This window comes from Gallus gallus, chromosome 3 (genome assembly GCF_016699485.2).
Source record: "Gallus gallus isolate bGalGal1 chromosome 3, bGalGal1.mat.broiler.GRCg7b, whole genome shotgun sequence".
NCBI classification, from domain to species: domain Eukaryota; kingdom Metazoa; phylum Chordata; class Aves; order Galliformes; family Phasianidae; genus Gallus; species Gallus gallus.
This window is the reverse complement of record NC_052534.1, coordinates 63,184,081-63,207,621: the sequence shown is the minus strand read 5'-3', so window position 1 is coordinate 63,207,621 and position 23,541 is coordinate 63,184,081. Positions and strand designations below refer to the sequence as shown.

The following is a 23,541-nucleotide window of genomic DNA, read 5'->3' as shown; positions in this document are numbered from 1 at the left end:
ATTACTATCCTGAGTCATTAAACCACAGGCAATAATCACTATCATGTCCTTCCATGCAACACTTAGTTAATCTTTATTTCCATCTTTTTAAAAAGATAAATACACATAGCATGATCTACAAGTCAAATACATGTGCTGAAATAAACATACTGTATTTGCAGAACAACCCAAATTTCCACTACCTGGATATGATTGCATTGCTGAGCTGTAGGCTAAGATTTTCAGCTCATGATTTGCTTTCCTCTGAAGAGAGTGTCTTGTGCTTTCTTTATCTGCTAGACAAATTTCTGTGTATTCCTTCTTTTCAATGGTCCAATATATAAATTGTTTATCTACAGTCAAGCTTCCAATTTTTGTACCTGTAGGAAAATATTGTAGTTAAGCTTCAGCATAAACCTGAGTGAATAATTTTACAAGATCAGATGAGTGCTTCCTCACAGTCACTCAGTATGGGTTATTATCTTGACCACATCATATCTACGAAGACTTTCCCTGGGAAAGAGATTTCTGACATCTCACTAGAATACAGACTTGCATTTGTAAATACTCTCACACAGCTCTTTCTCCTGGTTTGTAACAACAGGGTACACAACTGGAAGCATGAAACACATAAGATTTTTGTCCATCTTGCCTAAAGATGAATCAGTTTTATAAATAAAGTACTTCATGGATGCTATTTTGCTGAAATGCACATTGCTGATGGTAGAGACAGAACTAATCACAAACTACCTAGAAATGTAACATAGCAATCAGACCTTGAAAACTTGGTATCTTGGTAATCCTCCAGCAGTGGCAACCATCCACATCTGAGGCCCATATTTCATCTCTTCCTCTGATAAAGAGCAGTTGGGGTTTCTTGATGTCAGTTACATCTATACTTATAGGTCTTCCTAGCTCTGCTTCTGCCACGTTACAGTTGCAGTAGTTCCTCATCTTTTCTTCTACTGATTCGTATCCCAAAATGTGGTACATGGTATTATTCAGTATATCATAATAAAACATGCGGCTGCCATAATCAAGCTCTTCAATCCAATACAAGCGGCTATCAAATAAAATACATTGCTTACAACAGAAAAATTTCAATCCAAACAGGGTGCCCTAAATACAGTTCTGAAAGGGACTTCAGTCAGAAACCTGCAATCATTTAAAACAAGGTAAGTAAAGCAGCATATTTCCAGAGTGAAATTTTCTGAATGGAAGGTCACAATAATGGAATACTCTGGATAAAATGGTTGCAGTGATGTTATGGTAATGGTTATGTGGTGTTGACTTCCATTTGCATCACTCGAACAGAAGAGCCTATCAGGACTTAAATATCATTTGAAACTTTTAATTAAACATAGACATCTTTTTTAAAACTAGATATGTCCAAGTTCAACTAGCATACAAGTAGAACAGCATCCAAAAATTTATGAGATGTACCCAATGTAGAAATCTCATATAAAAAGTCATTTTGTATCCTCATGAGTTAATTCTACATGTAAATCTTGCTACAAGTATACTTCAAAGAAATTTTTAGTAATATGTGTCTTACCTTAAAAAGGGATATGACAGTAGAGATGATATAGTTGAATTACGTTTACCCAACTGTATGTTCAATGCTTTTAAGGACTTTGTCTTGAGCTCCAGATCAATAAAAAATACTTGAGTTTCATTCCATGACGTTTTCATGGCAACAAAGAGATGTCTTGCAATCCAATCTACTGTGATGGCTGTGACATTGCGAAGAAATACATCTTCGAACAACTTTAAAAAAATAATAAATAAAATCTTAAGGGCAGAATTTTCCCACCCGATGTTAGGATACTGTGAAATCAAATTGGCTTCCCAAGTCATTTCTACTTGGAAAGTAGAGCTCAAAACATAAAGAGATGGGATGAGGTTTCCTGTATGTTCATACAAACAAAAACTGTTGTCTCACTAACATCAATCATTGCTTCCATGTTGCTTCAGTTTACTTAAAATTAGAAAGAAATCAAGTGAAATGAAATTATCTTTGGTACCAAAAAAAAAAAAAAATGTATTTTATGTAGTAGTGTGAATTTTAAATTAGATACTTGTTAAAATACCTTGTGAACAAAGCATATGTCAGTAAAGTCATGCATGTTTAATAGGAAGAATTTACCAATGGCATATTCAGGCCTGTTCCAATTTCTGTAGATGTCAAAAAAATTGGAAGTTCCAATTTTATTACATTATACATATTCTTGTTGTATAGTTAGAGAGGGTCAGTTGTATCTCTTCCATAGGAGCATCTCATATGAACTGATAGTCATTAAAAAAGTTGTATCTATCCACTTCAGCTTTTCCCAATGCATTTGTAGCCCAGAAGGCTAACTGTGTGTGATGAGCAGGTTGAGGTGTAACGAGCAGGTCAAGGGAGGTGATTCTGCCCCTTTACTCTGCTCTCATGAGACCCCACCTTAAGTACTGCATCCAGTTCTGGGGCCTCCAACACAAGAAGGACATTGAGCTGTTGGAGCAGGTCCAGAGGAGGACCATGAAGATGATCAGAGGGCTGGAGCAACTCCCCTACAAGGACAAGCTGAGAGAGTTGGGACTCTTCATCCTGGAGAAGAGGGGGCTCTGGGGGGGCCTTATAGCAGCATTCCAGTACCTGAAGGGGGCCTACAGGAAAGCTAAGGAGGGACTTTTTATAAGGGTATGCAGTGACAGGATGAGGGAAAGTGGCTTTAAACTGGAAGAGAGTAGATTTAGACTAGATATTAGGAAGAAATTCTTTACTGTGAGGGTGGGGAGGGTGGTGAGACACTGGAAAAAGTTGTCTGGAGATGTTGTGGATGCCCTTATCCTGGAGGCATTCAAAGCCAGACTGGATGGGGCTTTGAGCAACCTGGTCTAGAGGGAGGTGTCCCTGCCTATCACAGGGGGGTTGGAACTAGGTGATCTTAAAAGTCCCTCCCAACCCAATCCATTCTATGATTCTAGGATTTTGCCAATAAATGTAATTTGCTATCAAGATGCTTTTTCTTTCTGTTTTCAGTATTGTGTTTTGACTTCATCAGAAACGTGATTAGGCCCAAAATAATGACAATAATGACCACATTTTCCTAGATTCTATAAATCAAGGGAAGGGACAAAGTAATACCTGAGACTCTGAAGTACTCTGTACATTCAGAAGAAAAAGAGAGTCTTCTAGGATATAATACACTTTGTCATCATCAGCAGTATAACAGATGTCCTTTATATTTCTATTTGTCAAAACTTCCCATATGGTATGATTACTGTCTATGTCAGTAAGAAACAACTTGTTGGAAGAAAAAGTTATAAGAGTTGGGACAGGGAAAATATCTGGAAAGAAAAAGGCACAACAGAATTTACAACAAGCATTCTAGGCAACAGCAGTCATTCATAACATATAACATAAAGAAAGTACAAAATAAAGATGTCCCTGTACAAGGTGTATTTGATCATATGGCATAGTAAGTAAGTAAGTACATAAATAAATAAATAAAATAATCAGATGCACAGACTGATGTTGTGTTTCTGTCATCACATACAAACTTATAAATGTTTTTCAGTGGCGTTGTGGATGCTTACCTAAGAACTTTAAGCCAGGTAAGAATATATTTGCTCTCTTAATTACCTTTCACAGCCCAATTAGAAATAATCTATGATCCCTAATAGATCTCTAACTTTCTTGGATACCTTTCACAGCCCACTTATAAACAACCTATATTACTGTAGTATTATGCAGATAACAGATTGAAGACTACCATTCCATACTATCCTGACACTGCTTAGGAAAATTAATCAAGCATACTTCTGAGAAAAGACTTGCAATTCCCAAAATTTAAGCTAATGATAAGAAATATGTCAATAATTTTCCAGTAAAAGCTGCAACAACCTCCTCTGTGGTGTCTACCACAGTGTGGAACGAATGTCACCCCTGTTTAAGGGACTATTTATTATCAAATACCTGTATTGTTGAGTACACCAGCTATTACACATAAGCCATAAACCGGCATCTAAGTCATCCATACCTGATGAATTCCTCTGTGCTACATCAGACATAGGTCCTGGACCCACAGATGTAAAAGCTTGCACCTGTGAGACAGGAGATTGTTGTGTACGTTAAATAGCAGCATAAAATATTCCAGTATAGAGCCTACAGAGACACAATGACAAAAGTACAACCAGATCCCCTGACTGCTCAGCTAAGAATATATGTATGTGTTCTGCTTGACAAAGGCATTACTGATCAGTTCAAAGTCCACACTGAGATTCTGACCACGGCTATGAGGAAAATTTTAAGACATGGTGTCACGGTTTTATGATTTTTGGTTGTTGGTATTCCACATCATAACATCATGTAGTGCACTGGGAGCTAAAGAGTTAATGCTCCAGTTCCAGGCACCTGTCCAGAAGAGAAGAACTACGTTCCTCAGGGGGCTTTGCGTTCAGAGAGGAGATATAACCTCTGGCAAGGTCACCTGATGTTCTTTTTTTGGCTCTCCCTCTTTTCAGTTGTCAGGCTCTCTCACTTCTGCTCATCCCAACTGCACACCATTACTGTAAGGCCTTCAGCTTTTTCGGACACTCTCTCATTATATTTGATTTATTAGCTTCAATTCTAATTATATTGTATTATAGTGTGTTATCTTGCATTCCTATAACATATTTAATAAATTAGTTTGTTACTCCTCAGATCGTTGCTGCTGTTTTTAATTATTTTGGGGTCCCCTGTTTCCCTTTTCTAGGGGCACGGATTTGCAAACCCCTCCGCCTCGCTAGTCATGGAACCAGGCCAAACCAGCCCGTAAGCCGTTTGACACATGGGCTAGAGAGTGACAATTCATACTGCATTTATCAACCGTATACAAGGAAAGCCAGGCAGTCTTGTCTCCTTCCCCAGGTTGGAGTACTTTCCTACTGTTGATACTGCAAACAACACAGCATTCTTCCCAATCCATAGCCAGCCTATTACATACTTCCATGTTTCCAATTTGTCTTTCATTATGTTTTAAACCTTTTATCATAACAGAAATGTGACCTCCTAAAAGGATTTAATATTAAAATCTTTTATTACGGATATTAAGAAAGTCCTTGCATTTATAATGCAGTATTGCTTTCCACCTCTTCAGTCTTTTAACAAACAATACAACATAAAGGCTAAGCCAGCTGCCTGGGAGTAAGACAGTGAAGCAGCAGCTTCAAAAGCAAATGCCACAAATTCTTGCACCAAGCCTTACACCATTTCCTAGACAGGTACATCAAGATGCACTGATAACATCTGAGATAAGGTCAGTAATTTTTTCATACCTGAAACCTTACTGTGAGCCTAGGATGCACATCTCTGATTGAAAAGAGCAATGCAGTGGGTTTGACATCGCTCACATTCCACTCCATGAGAGTGTCAGCAGCACCACTCTCATACAACAGTTGATAGTAAACCCTGAATTGTGTTAATACTCCATTGTCCCTTTCAGGTTTGTCCCATCTGAGCTCCACAAGGACTTTCTCTTCACCTTCATGTGTGTTACTATGCAACACATATATTCTAGGGTTTGCAGGGGCTGAAGGAACTGCATAAAAAATAAAAAAACACAGTGAAGCGCTTATATGAAAACACAGCCTGTACCTTGTAATTAACACTTCTAGTTTTGCACCTGAGCTTGACAACCTTAATGTTGACAGATACAGACAGCAAGTGGTGAGGTGTTAGAGTATCTGAAACTTCACAGCAATTCCTTTCTGTCTTTCATCAACAATTATGTATCTGATTAAGACACATATAAATGCAGATGAAGATACGGGTAAATACACTCCTGCTCTCAGATTGGGAAGTATATATTTAGTAAAATCCTGTAGGTGACTGTGGAGCAGCAAGAATACCACAATAAAGAAATGCAGAATGAGCCCTATTCCTTCTCCTATCCTCTTCAAAACTTACTGCAGCTCACAAGCTTCCTCAGTGCAGCAGTTATTCAGCTTTATATGTTAGCTGTCTTAACTTTAACTACATGAGAGCAAAATGTTACGCAATTAAATAGTGTGTAACATTTATTAAAAGCTTAATAACTGGTTGATGTATCACATGCAGCCTTTGATGATCGTTATAATGGAGCTCAATTCCTTTGTATTACTCATAGCCATGTGCACATGGTGGATATATGGTCACACTCTAGCTCTTCCAAATTCTCTTACTGCAACAGTGTGCGTTTCTGTGTGCAACAGATAACTACCAAAGATCATAGAATCATAGAATGGCCTGGGTTGAAAAGGACCTCAAAGATCACCTAGTTTCAACCCCACTGCCATAGGCATGGTCTCCAACCTCTAGACCAGGCTGCCCAGAGACATGTCCAGCCTGTCCTTGAATGCCTCCAGGGATGGGGCATCCACAACCTCCTTGGGCAACTTGCTACAGTGCTTCAACACCCTCTGAGTGAAAAACTTCCTCCTAATATCTAACCTAAATCTCCCATCTCAGTTTAAAACTATTCCCCGTTGTCCTACCACTATCCACCCTTGTAAACAGCTGTTCATCCTCTTGTTTATAAGCTCCCTTCAAGTACTGGAAGGCCTCAATGAGATCTCCCCAGAGCCTTCTCTTCTCCAAGCAAAGATATTCAGGAATGTGTCCTTGCAACTCTGCCTATGGCTGACTAGCCCTGGAAGCTACTCATTCCTCTCTAGACAGAGTTCTACATCCTGACACAAAGCTGGTCCCAGTACCCATTGCAGGTTACGACTGGGATTTGAAATGCATGTACCTCCTTCAGGGGCTCGAAGATACACAGATGTTGTTGGTGCCTTGCCCCAGTATGTGTACGGAGTGACACTAAAATCAAAGAGTGTGAATGGTTCCAGCCAATCAACTTTGTAGGATGGAACTGTGAGGTCATGCGGATGGAGGCACCGTTCACTCTCCAAAGTCTGTGAACAAATAAAATAAAATAAAATAAAATAAAATAAAATAAACAAAAAAGGCCTTCTGTTTTCTAAATTCTCCTCTCCAAGTTGGTCAGCTAAACCAGGACAGAACTGTTCCTCCTGAGTGATCATTGCTTTATCAACTCTTGTCATGATGCACAGCAATCTGCTAGCAATCTGCCCTCTGAATTTAAAGTACAGCTTGCCAAATGTGCTGAAATGCAGTGTGGATGAAGGCTAGATCTCACATTCAGTCAAAGGCTTTCCCACTAGCATCTTGGAGGACATTTCTGTCTTTAAGATACTGTGAAAGTTTTTCTCACACAACTTTAGGCCCCGGTAACTCCTCGCCTGCCACTTCACACTCCAGCAGCTAGTCCAGTGCTACTGCTAAGCCCATGTTCCTCCAGTGCTGGCCTCAGTGGTGGAAGAACAGAACAGCTTGCTTTGTATTTGCTTTGTATTTAGTTTGGTTGCTTGATCAATTTCTAAATTCTGTAGAAGAAACAAACTGTGGATCTGTTTAAAAGTAGATGCAGCTAGAGCAAGTAATATATGTAGATAATAAGGAGGGATTGATTGAATACCCTCATTTGTAGAGCATTTGATCCCACGCAGTAAAAGACAGTTCCCCATTGCACATCTGTGGAGGCATTCCAAATGATGTGAAAACTTGAAGAATTTCCTTTAATCTTGAAAGAAGATTCTGGCACCGAACTTGGAATCACTTTTGGTGTAAAAGAGAAATTTCCTGCCCATGAAGAGAGGAGATAATAAAAGAAATTTAAAGAATATTATCAATAAGTAGAGTCTTAAACCTGACTTAAAAACTTTAAGGTACTACAAATAAACCCATAATTTGTCACCAAATAGAAACAGTGGTCTATGAGTAGTTACATTAGATATTCTTTTTAGCCATAGCCGTCATCTTTTCTAATTGCATATTATCCAGCTATATCGCGGTATATTTATTATCAAGCTGCTGTTGTTTGTATCTTTAGCTAAATGGATAAAGAATTTTAAGACAGGGGAATGAGAGGGAATACTTTTATTGAGGGGTTTAGATTAAGAAAATGAAGTACCTGGCAAAGGTTTAAGTGATGTGTGAACAAGGGTAAAGGCTGCAAACTCAGCTGGTTCTGAAAAGGGAATGCTAATGCTCTGGTTGAGTTCCTGAGTTGTAATGAATTTAAGCCTATTAATCCAGAACAGACGACCACTGTAATACTGCAGTGCATTCTGAGATACTTCCGAAACACTCCATGCTGAGATTTCTGTGACCATGATATTACCACAACTGCAAAAACATATATGAAATCAGCAAACACACAGAGTAATGAGAACAGCATTTATGCAGTGTTTGACACATTAATGAATTTCTCATCATTCAAATTTTTAATAATCATGTAGGAGGCGAGAAAACAAATCAAAAACTTTTCAAGTTCTCTACAGCACAACACTTTCTAGAATAGCACGTTGCAAGATCACCCACAAAGCAAGTCCCTCATTCCTTTGATTTCATTAAAAAACAATTCTAAAGTGGTTTAATATTCTGATATATGGATGTAGAAAATAGACAATTTTAAAAATCAGCCCATCATCTCTCAGCCATCCCACTGAAATCACTTCACAGCCTGAGATTCATTCTATTACATCAGAGCAGGTTCCTGGATGAATTTGACCCTGCTAGTTTCCTTGATAACTTTCCATTATTTATTAAAGTCTATTAACATTTTCCTCCATTGGTGTCACTGATGATTTGTCTAGCTACTTCTGTGCCAAAACTTACAGGTCCTTTTTGATCCCAATTTATCTTCTCAGTAAGAGATTAAATATATTGTAGGAGGTGTCATTTTACCATCTTAGAAATGTCTCTCGACTTAAGCATATGCTATCCAAAGCAAATTTGGAAAATCTTTGACACACCATCAGGTCTATTAGGATGGGTTACTTCTAATCTCTCTGCTCTGGCATGCCAGAGATGATGATTCAAAACTGCCAATTTGTTCCCAATGGAGCTGCATGTTCTAGTTAAAACTAATCAACACATTTTGATTCCTTATATGTTTATCATTAATCACAGTGAGTATAAAATCAGTCAGAAAGTTCAGTTGATTCCACTCAAAGCCAGCTTGCAACATCACAAACATATGTAAATACAGATACTGTTCAATTAAATCTAATAGGTACAATCTCATGCTTGTTAAAAGGTAACACTTTCCATATGAAAAGGAGCAAAAATCTGTTTTCATGAGCTACCACTAATCAACCCTGCTAAATAGTTTCTTAATGATGTGGGTGGTACATATGTAAAAAATATGATCTTTCTCAAGGTCTTATCAACACACACTTTAGTTCACATATAAACACAGTTTTGTTCTATTCTGTTTTGTTTTTTAAACTGCCTTTCAGGAATAATGAAGTTTTTTCACATTCAGGATGATCAAGAGAAAAGCCTACTGCACACTGATTGCTCAGGAGAGGAAGTAGTGTCAATTCAAACCTTAAACTCCATACTAGATGAACAAGTTGCAGCTCTAGTCACTTGCAAGCCATCAGGTGTTATAAACACCAAGGTAAATCGGACAATTAATACTGATTATTTCCTAAAGCTAAGTCTAAAAATCAATGAGCATGACCTCACTTCTGTTGAGCATCCCTATTGTGTTTCTCTTACTGTAAAACTGTGTTAACAACTATCTCAACATATAGTTTTCCATGATCTACGTGTGATCATCAGCTCTTCCTACAGTGTAATTAGAAACTAGAGCACTCAGCACTGGACAATCTTCTTTTAAAGAGAATACTATAAAGAAAAAAAAAGAGATAAAAATATATTTTAAAAAGTTTCTTACCTGTACTATTCACTTACCTTTCTTTGCAAATAGAAATTCTGTATAGGTTTAGGCATAGACCATCTTGCACAAGCCAGTAAAGAAAACCAGAGGTGAGATCCAAAGCTAAACCAACCACCTAAGAAACAAAAAGTTCAAAGAGCAATTTGTACACACTTCCACTTTTGTGTAGAAGCCTTTGGTCATCAATGTTGTGCAGACGGCATTATGTGTAGCTCTTTGTTGGCAAAAAATGACACTATTAACACGAGCATTTATTCTAATGTGAAAAGAAGTAACACTAGAAAACAACCACCTCCTTGGTGGGCACTTATTTATAGCAGCTGATGATTTCTAGATCGCATTTTATGAGCATCTGTCACAGCATTCATTCCTAGAGCATTTGAGTGCTTCAGATTTATGGCAATAGTGTATCAAGTGATTAGTGAAACAACCTATCAACATTTCCAAAACACCTCTGGTATTTTAAAATTCTTTGTCTGAAACAGATGGTTAATGTTCAGTCTAAAATCAGAACCACTTTTTGAAAGAAGTGTTTCAGCTCTTCTGTCTTTGTTTTCTAGCTTTGATTTTAGGCATAGAATATTTAATGTGCTGCACTTCTGTAAAATACATGCATTTTTTAATTGATGTATTCAGTTAAAAAGGAAATCCAAATGTTTATATTTTAGCAAATAATGTATTATTAAATGAAGTTCGGGGCAAAAATTAAGCAACCCTACTGTTCGTCATTTCAATTTTTCACCTTCGTTTAAATCAAGTGCAAGATTTTTTAAATCCATTTTAAATAGGATTTAATACTCAAAATAAACTTTCTAATTTTTGCAATAAAAAATAGACTCAACACTATGTGCAAAATAATAGAAATTAGTCATGTAGTAATCTGTTCGTAAGTGACAAAGAATTTGCTTCCACAAGTCTGTCTGCTAAATGTTATCAAGTTCAGCCCATGCTACATCATTAGCACAGCTTACGAGCGGTTAGAGGCCTTTCTGAGCTTGTTTTCCTGCAGCACCCAAACTTTGCATCCAAGAACTAGTTGTAGCTCATCTTTTATAAGGTTAGATTTTCATTATGAATGTAAATGGGGCACCTATTTTTTTTTTAACTCTTCATTAATAAACTGCAGAAGATGATGACAGGAAAGCAAATGCTATATCACTTCGTTGTCTGTTTGTCCTTATGTAATCACATTCTTGACATATTTCTGTTGACACTGTACGTCAAGAAATCAAGGTTTGAATGATTGCTCCTGTTGCTGTTAAAAATACCTCACAGTATGTATGTGCCCTAGTGCATATTTAACCAAGAGAGTTATATTTCATAACATATACCTATTCTTCCATCTGTGTGCAACACTGAATAACATATTCCTGAATCTACCACAGTTTTTGAAACATCTCGATCTTTTCTTTCTACAACTGTTAGATTTTCCCACAGGCAAGACCATATTCTTTCTTCTGGTCTCTGTATCACCATTAATAAAAGGGAAATAAATATTTGTACATACTATCCATATTCAGGGGTTAGGTGGTAATTTAACACCACTCTTCCCTTCTGCTTCAAAAACAGACAGACGTTGTCGATTTCATGGGAGTTACTGTCCATGATATGTAGTTGTGACCATGCAAAGAAATTTCACATCACAAGGTCCAAAATAAGTGTAGCTACTTAAAATGCCCCTTGACTAGCAACATCAAAAGGCAAGATCTAGAGGGTCCTGGCCCTCATGCATACAGTGATCTTTGCTACTCCCTATAAATTTATTTTGTCCCAGGCATATTGTACAGTGTAAACTACTTAAGTGCTTTGAATATTCTGAGCCAGATCCTAAATTGTAACAAGCCAGAGTAACTCTGCCAAGATCCATCAAACTATAGCAGTGCACACCAGCTAAGCAGAGAAACTGATTGCAAAATAAAATAATTGTCATAAAGAGATCTAGTTCCTGCCAAAGAACTTTCAAACTCTGCTTTCATACTTGGTCAGGACATCTATTGTCACCACAGTACTGATGTTCTCATCCCATTACTCACTTTTCATGCTAAAAGAGATGCAGATATATACTGCTGACAGTCCTGTACTGACCAGCTGAACAGCAATTCTTCATCAGAGAAGCAATGAGTAAGTTCCAGCAAGAAACACTTATGTAAAAAGCATGCTCCAACAGTTGCATAACAGCAATTATCTAGTACGCCTGTGTTTTAATATTAAGAAGGTACTCTTTTCATGATAAAGGGCTCCACTGCCTCAGGAAGATACACATTATTACTTGTAAAAACACATATTTGCATATTTATATGGGACAGTGACAACCAGCTCAGTAACTCCACCACTAAGCAATATTGTACTGCCTTTTTTGATGAGCTTAATCCAGGTTTCATTTTAACAAATAATCACCCATCAGTTACAATTGGTCACTGCTCCCTTTAGATATTTTTACTTGGCATTTTTCCTGTGTGTATCACAGCAGGAGGCTGAGTTCAGGAAGTCAGTGCACAGAGTAGGGGCAGCACAGAAGCAGGAGATATTTGTTTGTAGGAGGTGTGAATAAGTGGAGGGTTGAAGGCTGGTATCACTGACACAGAGAAAGGTGCAGAAAAAAATGACAGCTACAGACAGGCAGTCTTACTGCTGCCAAGGGCCCTGAAGATGAGAACAAGAATTCTGAGGTTAAAATGAGGTGATTCAGAGAAACAGGTCATAAGTCAAAAGAGAAGGAGGGGAAGGTGACTTTTGTCACTTAGGCTAAAATGCGAGCTGTCACAACAGATCAGCCAGAAGATACACGAGAAGTGTATGTGTGCTACTGAGGTTGTACAACATACATCTCCCCATGAAGATAGACCATACTAACCAGCCTCTGTGGAGAAGTGTGATCTTCTGCAGCACAGGTGTCTCTCTATACATGTGTGTTCAGATTTACACTTTAACCATGTGCCACATGAGAACTAGGTTCCCTCTCCTCATGAAATTCCCTCTCATATTGAATGCAGCAGAGACTCATGAGATCAGATGGCCTTTCCAAGCATTAATCACCTTTCAAAGACTAAATCAGATCTGGGTATAAGATGTTGTGGGTTTTTTTCTTTCGTACCTGCATTGTTGTGGGGCTTTTTTTTTTTTTTTTTAAATTATCTGGTTGTTTTGTTTTTTAAATCTAGGAAACACCAGTCTCTTCTCCTCTTACAGAAGGAGGTTTAATGTTGTTGGGAATAATAGGAGGCTAGTCAGGAGACACATATCTCCAGAGTTTCAGAAAGCTCTTTAATAGAGAACCTGTCTGGAGGTAAAAACAGGAACAAAACTTGTTGGACAAATGGGATTTTTTTAAAAAGGCTTATTTAGCAAAAGATGTGCTTTAAAGCTGTTGCAGCAATAATGGATCTGAGAAAATGTCTTCTGTAGCGGTCAAGTTATGCCTTACCCCAGTACCTCGGACAGAGTGAAACCCCACACAGCCTGTGGTTCGATGAGGGGATCATTCAACTTTTCTTTGAGAGAGACTCTAAAGATTAACAGAACTGCAGTAGAGAAGTTGGTCACTCATTCTGGCTTTCTGGGAGACACTCCAATGTTCAGCAAACCATGCACGCTTCACCAGTTCTGCAGTTACCATCATACTGTCTCCTAGACTTCTCCTGTCCCCACTGTAGCAATAAAAGGACTTTCTGCCTGGAAACTGGGTCATCTATCACTTATATCTCAGCTACACAAGGAAGAAAATGGAGGGAATGAAAGGAAAGAAGTATATATGTGCAACTGCAAAGACTCTGGCAGATCTTTTCTAAGGTAAACATTAAGTCTGAGTTCCTTGGCTGTACTGGCAACTCTGGATCCCACCTTGAAAGAATGAGGACAAGTCCCTGGCATGGCAAATCCCACATGGTTGCAGCATCAAGATGGGTCTAGAGAAAGCAAGGGTGGTCTGTGAGGAGCCAACAGTGAATTGAGCCCTTGAATGTCTTGATTTGACATCAGAGAAGGGTGAGTGAAGAAGAAAGATATGAAGAGGTCAGCAGGGAGACAGAAGCTGTCAGGAAAGAGCACAGAGCTCTCTTAGAGCACATCAGGAGGTATCCAGTTAGGAAAGGGGGGAGCGAATAGGCACCCACAATTTGCAAGGTCTTTTATGTGCTCTGAGTGTCTCTTCACTCCACCAGCTTATGTCTTCACTGAATGCATTATCCACCCAATATAGCTAAACAACTCCCATCCTTTTCTTCACCTTTATACTAGCTTTTCTTGCTCTTACAACAAGCCCTTTACCTCTTCCTAGAAGTGTCACTCTCCGCTGCAGCAGCCTCTTCTCAGCCACCTGGAGCTTCTCAAGAGGATGCAGCAAACGGAGGAGTGACAAGCTGGGGCCAGGCCTGCAGCTGAGTGGGGCAAAAGGAGAAAGGGAAGACTGGGAAAAGAAAGAGAAATTGAGGATACAGGGTCCCCAAAACACAGGTCTTGTTCTTGTGGTCATGCAAGGAGCAGGAGCAGTCAGGATGGGGACTGCCAGTGTGAGATTTGGCATCCTCACTGGCACAGCAGTAGCAGAAGCAACAGAATCATGGTATGGGTATTACATGATGCAATTCTTACCCTGCTCTCAAAATGACAAAACAATACTGCAAGAAAAGCGTGCCTTTCTTCTGATTTTAACATGGTGGTTGTAACAATTACAAACACTGGCTATACTCAAGGATAATCACTAAAACACATTAAAAGTAAAAAGAAATAAATAAAGCCAGTAGTCACCTGTTTTCCAGAAAACTGTAGATGCTCCTGTAATATAAGGTACTCTTCTCCATTCAGTCTTGCACTCTCCACTGTATACGTTGTGGCCCAATACAAATAGCCATTCACTGAATCCACCGCTAGATCCTTCACTACATATACAACATGGGCCACAACATCCATATGGTCTCCTAGCAGTGATTTTCTGTAGATCTAGGGGCAAAAGAATTGCTTTTGGCATCATACCTACATTATCAGCCATGATCAATTCAGTGACTTTCCCACAGCCATTTATTACAAGTTTATGCAAGCCTAAGGCTTCAAAGTCTAAGCTTTTGTAGTCAAAGTGCAAGAAGAGCAAGGCAAAATCATTAGTTAATGTTTGCCAGAAATTAACAAAAGAAAAAGCTGAAATATTTATACCCCTTGGCTTTCTGAGTTTCAACAGCCTTCTGTCTGACAGAGTTTCTCTCCCGCTTCTTATTCACTATTCACGAGTGTAAATGAGGGTGCAACACAGTGTGAAATCTGGCCTTCTAGCTCCAGTTTTTAAAACAGCTTCTGACTTTGCACTTACAAGAAATGAAAGGCATAATTTGACAGCACTGCATAAATTAGCACCGCAATTTTGAAGTCAGTTACCTTTTAAATAATTCACATGTCAATGTTCCTGATATGAGAGTGTACAAAGTACAATTGTAATTATTTTTTAACTGCAGTGTTCTACAAAATATCACAGTACAGAAGCCTAACTTGAAAATTTTTGTGTAAACAAATCATGCCAAATTTGCTACATATATAAAGTTTAAAATAAAGTCTACCCTTCCTAGATGGGATGGAGTTGGCAGCCTCCTTTTTCACTGTCTTCACTCATTTTTACAATGTTGAATCCTACAGAACTGTTGATAGCATATTTCATTTACTAATTTTGCACCAACAATTCAGTATCCTACATTAGTCAATATTTGTGAACGTTTTGCCTCAAACTTTTTGTAACTCTGGAAAATTACATAACAAAGGCCTCTTTACTGTATATTACAATAGCAAATACATCTCTGATTGCAATGATTTTCATATTGACTTCAATTTTTTATTTTTATTTTTTAAAGTGCAACTCTACCCTACCGTATTTGCTTTGCCAGCCCAATACAAGCATTGTCCCAGCCAGTCAAAGGCCAACATTCTTGCATTTTTGATGTCAGGTACATAACTGTTCTCAGTGGTACCCTCTTTCTTATTCATTGACCAGGTCTGAACTTTCCCCATGGAATTACTCCAATACAGAGTGTCATTATACCAGTCGAGGTCTTGAAGGAAAAAGGGAATATGTTTAGTATTTCACAAGCACATGAAATATATATATATACAGATAGGTAAAATGAAACCGGACACTCTACATTTTAAAAATGAATACAACAGTTAGGTTTAATTAACATGAAGGTAAGTACTTGTAGAAATCATCAATTTGTACATATATCACGGTAATGATTATAGATGTATAACATCTATCAGCATGCTGGAGGCACAACCATTTGGTTCAGAGAGTTGATTTCAGCTCTGCTGTAACCATGATGACATCAGCAGGTTTTCACTGAGGACTAATTTGACCCACAAAGCAGAAGAAAGAGGATGGACTCAGTGACTTGGCTCCAGTGAAGATGTTTCGCTGCACATTTAAGTCTGGACTGCTGCAATGAAAACTCTTGCCTTTCAGTTCTATTGATGAAATTTATAAAGATCTTATAACACTGGTGTGCAGCAGTGCCCAGTTTGGATAGTATTTACCTGAAATATTTCTAATATGAGGATAAAGGAATTCCCCTGGCCCGTAGCTATCCAGACGCTGCTTCCAGAGCCCTTCCGCCCCTACTGCCAATATGTAAGGTTCTTCTTCAGCTTGTAAAGAAAGAAAACTGAGGTTGTACACACAATAAACAATTATGTATATTTGTAATTTAAGATGGGGTTCCTGTTTCTGGAAAGTTACAGAAACACACAGTTAAAATTGTCTTGCACTATGGAATAATGGACAAAGAAGGCAGACATGAAAATACAATAATTTGAGAAAGTCGGAAATTCAGGGTACGTTTAGACCCAGAACAGCAAGATAATCTGAAACCCTATTAGATACCTAACCACTACTGCAAGTTTTGATGCTTCTGACTGAAATCGAGCAAAAATCATCCTAGATTTCAAGTGCCAGCCTACTCCCTTAAGTTGAAATCTTTTTCCACTCAGACACAGGTTTTTAGGGGGTGAACTAGGTTTCAAAGTGCATTCCAGAAATATACTAATCTCAAACATTGTACACACATTCATTTCCCTCCTTAACTGCACTAAACCCAAGAGTATTCAGCTTTTAGTGAGCCTACACTTTCCCATAAGCTGTCACTAACACCTAAAAAACTGCTCAAACTACTTTATTATGGAAAGTGTTTTACAAAGGACAGAGCACCCCTCATATGACTGTTTTTATCTTTCTTCCATGTATCAAGAAGCATGTTCAACAGTGTATTTGCATTAGAAAATACATACTTATACATAAATAAATATTAATGATAAATACATACTATATAATCCTGTGGCAGTTTGAGAATCTTTTTACTTTAACCAAATGTGAATTTAATTATCCTATAATTTTTAATAACTTCAAGATGGACCCTTTTTGTGCCCCTCATTTTGCAATCTTTGCCCAAAGCCAGGGCTTCATCAGGTGAAAAGATGTACTCATAACTCAGTCTTCATTCCTTCTGAGTAACAACGAAATTCTCACCTTCTTCAAATGTCATGCCTCTAAATGGCTCTGACCATGGTCCTTCACCAGCAGGAGACACGGCTCTGACTGACATCTCATACTCTGTGAAGCTGACCAGATTCTTCACGGCAAACCTGGTGTCAGTAATGTTTGAGACAACCCATTCCTCCTCAAAAGTACTTTGAGATGACACTTTCACATCATAGGTCCAGTTCTGCCAAGCAGACCGACCTGTAAGATGCAAACAATTGTGTTTACATTTACATCATAGAGAAGATACGCATTCTCTGAGAAAAGTGTAAGTTGGAGACTCATTTCAAAAATGCCAGTGTCAGAGGAATTACGAAACAAATAAATTGAAAATCTATATTCTCTACTCTGTGACAAAAAGTAGTGGCTCAATTCCCCATGAAGAATGAAGTTGGAAGAACCAAAATTTTCCCAAACGTAGTTTTCTGGTGTTAACCAGGAACCAGGACAGCTGATCTACTGTGGTCAAAGGAATATTCCATAATACATTACATCACACAAAAAAAGCCTGAAAAATCTGTGGGGAGTTGGCCAGGGTTGGGAGTTTCTGCTTGGTAGACTGGGCATTGGTCAGTGAGTACTGAGCAACTGCACTGTGCATCACTTGTTTTGTGTGTGTATATATATATGTATTATTGTTACTATTTTTTAATCTTCTTTTTCTGTCTTAATAAATAGTTTTTTATCTCAACCCACAAGTTCTACTTTGTTGTTTATTTCCCACTTCTCTCCTCCATCTCACTGAGAGTGGGAGAGTGAGACAACAGCTGTGCAGTGCTGAGCTGCCTGCCAGATTAAACCATAGCACTGTTTAAATACTCATGAACAGAGGATAGAGACCATAGCACTGATTAAAGCCACTGCATCACTAGCCTGCATTTCCTGTGTGATATCATCAACTAACATTACTGCCACTCCATATCATACTTAATATAGAACCTTGCTTAAAATCCCTTGTAAATGAAAGGGCAATCATTCACCAATATAACATTTTATTAATTTATGAAGATAATTCAGTTATTTTAATGACAAATGTTGAGTTAAATTCTTCAAACTGAGGTAAATCCACACTTACCAGCTTTTGAAATCACTAAAGCCCAGCATCAAAAACAGGAAAATCAGGAAGTTTTTTGCTCTAGAAAGAAAAGGATTGGACTTCCAGGAAATAACAGCTGAACTTACTGGTTCCAATTGTGTATTCAGGTGGACTCCAGCTGATCACAGCTTGATCCGATCCAAAGAGTACTGTCACAAGCCGAGGAAGAGTTGGTAAAGGATAAGGCTGAGTTGATGCTGCATAGAAAAGCAAATTGCCAAAGCCAAAATACTCTGGATATTCCAAACTGCAATCTACAACATACTCATTGAAGCTAGAACTTCCCACTTGTGAGATCTCCTCATGGAAAACTGCCCGGCCATCTGTGACAGTAAATATGTTATCCTCATAAACAAAGCTCTCCATGTCATCAAGTGGCACGTGTGCTCGCAGAGTGTGAAATTCTGAACCATCAAGAAAACCCGACACAAAGGCCTGTTCTGTTTTGTTGAAGAAAATGAGTCTCTTAGACTGGAAGTTGATCATGAAGTCTCTCAAAGTGTGGGATTTCACAACTAGTGAAGCTGCTGAGGCAGTGTCAGGAAAGAGTGGAAGGTTTGCTCTGTATATACCATCCTCCAGAAGACAGAAAATATACCTGGCCATGGAGCAAAACAGACCCAAATAACTACAGTGCAAGAGCTCTGAGATGAGCCACACATACTTTCACAGCTCAGGGATATGTCTCTCTTCACACAGAAAATAGGAAAATACTTTTGGTGCTATATACATTATATATATATATATATATATATAATATATTAAGAATATATATATTCTTCCTTAATAACTCAAGTATTAATCATGGGCATTTAAGACACAAAGAGCTTTGTATTTGTAAATACATTGAACTTCTAAAACCCAATTTTCTACATGGGACACACTTAATCTCTTCTAACAACCTAGTGAAGACAATGCAGAAACTATACTTCATAGTGTCACTCTTGGTCCAAAAGTTTTCTAGTTTGCTAGTTGTTGTAATTGCACTTTTGTTTAGGCAATGGAAGAGTTTGAAATGGGAATGAGATGACTAATGAACTGAAGAAAATTAGAGGAGTTTTATAGCACCATAGACACCAAAAGTCTCAAAGGAGGACACTTACCCATTATAGGGATCAGCTACAATCTTCCTAGGAGATGTCACATAAGGAGGAGTGATGTCTTCAGCTGCTGTGCAGTTCTCTAACTGACAAACATGTATCTGGGTAATGAGAAGAGAAACTGGAGATGCGTAGGGTATTTGCTAATTGAGCAAACAAGCTGACTTGAGATTCTTTCAGGTGAACCCTACAACAAAACACCACAAGCCTAGGTTCTTCTGAGCTTCTGTGTTGTCAGCCACCAAGAATATTTACTGCTCAGTGTAACAAGCACAAAAGCACCCATGACAGCTTACCCTGAAAGCTGTCTGTCAGTCATCTTCCCGGAGGGAAAAGCCTGAGTCTGGAGTACTAGAAAACTATGCTTTGAAAATGATCTAGTAGGGAAGGGAAAACAGGGAAGAAAATGTTTTTCCAATCCTAGGAGCAGGACTTCTGTAACAGAGACTTCTCTAAGCTGCAGCAACTTCAGAAAGCTCTGCTTTCAGTCTGTTTGTCTGCAGCTGCATTTGTAATGTTGTCTCACTGCTGCTCTTCCAGCTCCCCTCTCCATGAGCAGCAAGTGAAAGATTAGACAAATAAATAAAAAAATAAAATACCCCACTGACCACTTAGGGCAGCTTTCTAGTCCTTAGTGCATTAGAGAGACACAAAGGTACATGTAAAGTCTGGCCATTAATGTAACTGATACTTTACAAGTAGGGAATCAGGTGCAGGGCTGCCATCTATGCTTATATTTCAGATTGAAGCAGTTTTATCCTCAGCAGTTATCAGTAGTATGAAATACTTTCTCTCTTGAACTTCTTTTGCTATCTGTGAAGAGTGTTATAATCTCTGAGTAGTTATCACACGCCGCCTTCCTGAGGAAGAGCGTGAACTGAAGAAGGTAGATGGAGAAACAAGTAACAGGAACAAAGTCATTCATTTTGGGCACAAGCTGGCTATGAAGTCAGTCTCAAAAATAAAGCAGCTGAAATGAAAGCTTTTTCTGTCCTGAGGAGAAAAATTAGACAAGGAGTCAGAGTACTCTGTAGCCTGCTTGCTTTAAATATGACCTGATTCCTCTTTTTCTTTTCTTTTCTTTTTAGCATGTGGAATGTGTGGGTTGAAGTTTAAAATCTATTTCTATAATTATATTTTGTGCATGATACTTATAAATCAGAATTTCTCATTTAAAATAAATCATATGATTTATTTTAATGAAATAAGAAATTAATGATGACCCAGAGCATTACCTTTTCATTCATGACAAAGTACATCCTCTGGTAAAGCCAATCTACTGAGATTGATGTAATGTTCCCCCAGCCAGTATAAAAGAGTGTTAAGTCAGATACATCAGACATATCCACAACTCCTTTCACCCAGATGGAATTCCCCTCAGAAAAATAGACAACTTGCTGATAAACATTCACAGAAATTCCTAAAAGTAGAAAGATATGCATACTCAAATAATGTAAGAAATATGCCTCAATTTTTCAGTTACTTTTTCTTATCTGTATTTAAAAAAATAAGTACTTTTCAATCTGCAGCCCAGCCGTTGGAGAAAAGTTATCTTTTTCTCTCCTCCATTCCTAGCCTTTGTTCAGACAAGGAAACTTTCCCCTCTGCTTTGTAAGTGGCATTATTGTGAGAAACTGTCCTTCAGAAAGGTAATTCAGGCAAGAAGAGAATATACAAAATGCAAACCAATAGGCACTGATTCCTCCTCTATAAGGCAAAGAGATGCAGTTTGTATCTGCTCACAAAGCACCATACACTCTAATGTAAGTTAGATGTTATCTGTTCCAGTTCGGTACTATCAAAGAGTATTTAGTCTGGGGCAACATTCATGCTCTGGCGTCTTTGTGACTCTGTGAACTGCAAAAAATAAACTCAAATTTCCACACTGTCTCCAAGGACCACATACACACCAGTGTAGATAAGAGACATTACAGTGGCAAGTAATTTGAGATAACATGGTTGCCTGGTGAATTAGGCTACTTAAATGCCTTGTTACAGAGCTCTGTGCCCTAGGATTATTGATGCTGTAGGTTCAGCCAGTATCCTTTGCCAATTTGTATTAATTCTTCATTTTGAACCACTTTAGTTCCTCATATTCTTGTTGAGAAAACACAGCCATTAATCATAGGAAAACACCTGCTTTGGTTTCATCTTCCTTCAATTTATATACCTACTGTAAAAGTCCAGCTCTGAACTAGTTGCCTAGATTCAATGGAGAGGTAGCACTGGGGAAAACAATTTATCTCATCCTAAAATGTATCACTTTAAATAGATAATAGATCAAATCACATCTTGAAAGTTCCTATTTCTCACCACTGACTACAAAGGGAAGATAATACTCTCTCAGGCTGGGTTAGGTTCATTCTGCCCTTGGTGAACAGGGGTATAAGTTACACTTGAGAGAGGGAAAGAGAGATCCTGATGATATTTTACCTGTAATGTTGTGGTGTATTATACCATTTTGCAGACAGTGGGCTGCTTCAAGGAAATGTTCCATGTATCTTTTCCTTAAAGACTGGTTTCTGGATAGAAAGAGCCATTTTGCTTTTTCCTTAACTAACAAAAGGAGAAATTTGGAATTAAGACAGAAAAGTACAGCACAGAGTAATGTTGTTAACTCAGACACATTATTAACAGACATGTATATGCATGTGCACATATATATATATTCTGTATGTGTATATATACACACATGTATATTCTTACGTTAACAATGACTGACTGAAACTTTGAGTGTTGAAAGGGGATGGAGTTATTCACCATTACACCAGCACTTTCTGACTGCTTGTGTAGGGTGTGAGTCCATCACCTGAATTTCACAACATTGGTTTCTATAGCAGTTGTATTCTTAGTGAAAGAACTCTGAGGCAAAGAAAGCTCTGATGATTTCCAAGGAAATGAAGGTACTAAGATATCCACAACACCCTGAAATCCAATGGAAATTGGATAATTATGTCATCACCACCACCACCAGACTTCTTTGAAAACTATATAATATCATCTCACATAGACAGGAAAGAGCAAAGCTAGTATGTTTATTTCATGTGATTTGTTAGGCTGACCAGTGATTTTCTTCAAGGAAAAAATAATTTTCACAAGTAAAGAATGATAATGGGACAAAATTGTCTTCTTCAAAGGAGATTATACACATATATATAATACATATGCAATATATCATATGTATTCTTTTGTGTATATGTACATAAAGGTTAAGAAAGAGAGTTTTGGTCACATAAACTGACCTCTTGCTTATACAGGCCGAAGTATCCTACTTTTGGGATAAAAATCTCACAGCAAACCTATACCTTCTCTCTTGGCTATGTATAGCTGTGGAAAAGACAGCTAGCCTTGCTTCTAAATCTCAGGTCCCTGGAAGTTAAACACATTCCTTGCTAAACTAATTTACAAGGTAGTGCCTTCATTTTAAGAAGTAGTGCATAATTTCAAACCTGGATTTGGTTAATTTCAGCTTCCCAACAAACCTTTCCTTATCTTTTTCCTTCCAGTTTCAAAAACCTTCCTGCAATCAGATACCATTTCCTCATACGGTTATCACAGTACTGCGATCAAATGCTGTCTTAATGCATTCCTGGATAATCCAAACAGATTGAGTTGTACGCATGTCTCACATGATGCAGACACTATGAGTCATTTTGGTGATAGTCTCACTAGCAGAATAGAATAGTTCAGTTGAAAGGGACCTACAAAGACCATCAGTTTCAACTGCCTGATCCTTTCAGTGCTAACCAAAAGCTGTAGCCTGTTACTGAGGGCATTGTCCAAATGCATTCTGAATGATGGCAGACATGATGCTTACTAGAGTTTGGTTAAGAATTTCCAAGTATTTGACAACTGGATTTCTCCAGAAAGTGTAGAGTCTTATGTTGTTGTTGGGTTTGGGGTTGGGTTTTTTTGTTTGGTTGGTTGGTTTTTTTTTTTGGTTGGTTGGTTTGTTTTCTGAAGATGCATTTTCATAGCACTGAATTTGTTCTTACTTGTGGTTTGTCTGAACATCTGAACACAAGCTTTCCTCTGGCAACAACTTTTTTTTCTTTGATTGATACCTACAGAGTATCATTA

At 38.1% G+C, this 23,541-nt stretch overlaps 1 protein-coding gene across 4 annotated transcripts in view; it reads right to left on the bottom strand.

Moving 5' to 3' along the window:
* The window catches only part of ROS1 (ROS proto-oncogene 1, receptor tyrosine kinase), an 83,619-nt gene that overhangs the window by 37,242 nt on the left and 22,836 nt on the right, over nt 1–23,541 (bottom strand). For all 4 annotated transcript variants that reach the window (XR_005858072.2, XM_046938527.1, NM_205257.4 and 1 more), the window contains 18 exons: nt 21,895–22,017; nt 20,697–20,881; nt 19,465–19,562; nt 18,448–18,959; nt 17,254–17,466; nt 16,266–16,376; nt 15,606–15,787; nt 14,502–14,693; nt 9,770–9,870; nt 7,980–8,194; nt 7,485–7,648; nt 6,738–6,900; nt 5,284–5,546; nt 4,005–4,068; nt 3,110–3,312; nt 1,535–1,746; nt 756–1,042; nt 183–359 (listed from right to left, as the gene is read on the bottom strand). Coding sequence is in view for 3 of the 4 variants with exons in the window: in XM_046938527.1 (XP_046794483.1) it covers nt 183–359; nt 756–1,042; nt 1,535–1,746; nt 3,110–3,312; nt 4,005–4,068; nt 5,284–5,546; nt 6,738–6,900; nt 7,485–7,648; nt 7,980–8,194; nt 9,770–9,870; nt 14,502–14,693; nt 15,606–15,787; nt 16,266–16,376; nt 17,254–17,466; nt 18,448–18,959; nt 19,465–19,562; nt 20,697–20,881; nt 21,895–22,017 (3,465 nt within the window). In the remaining variant the exon portion in view is untranslated. The remainder of the gene's footprint in view (nt 1–182; nt 360–755; nt 1,043–1,534; nt 1,747–3,109; nt 3,313–4,004; nt 4,069–5,283; nt 5,547–6,737; nt 6,901–7,484; nt 7,649–7,979; nt 8,195–9,769; nt 9,871–14,501; nt 14,694–15,605; nt 15,788–16,265; nt 16,377–17,253; nt 17,467–18,447; nt 18,960–19,464; nt 19,563–20,696; nt 20,882–21,894; nt 22,018–23,541) is intronic.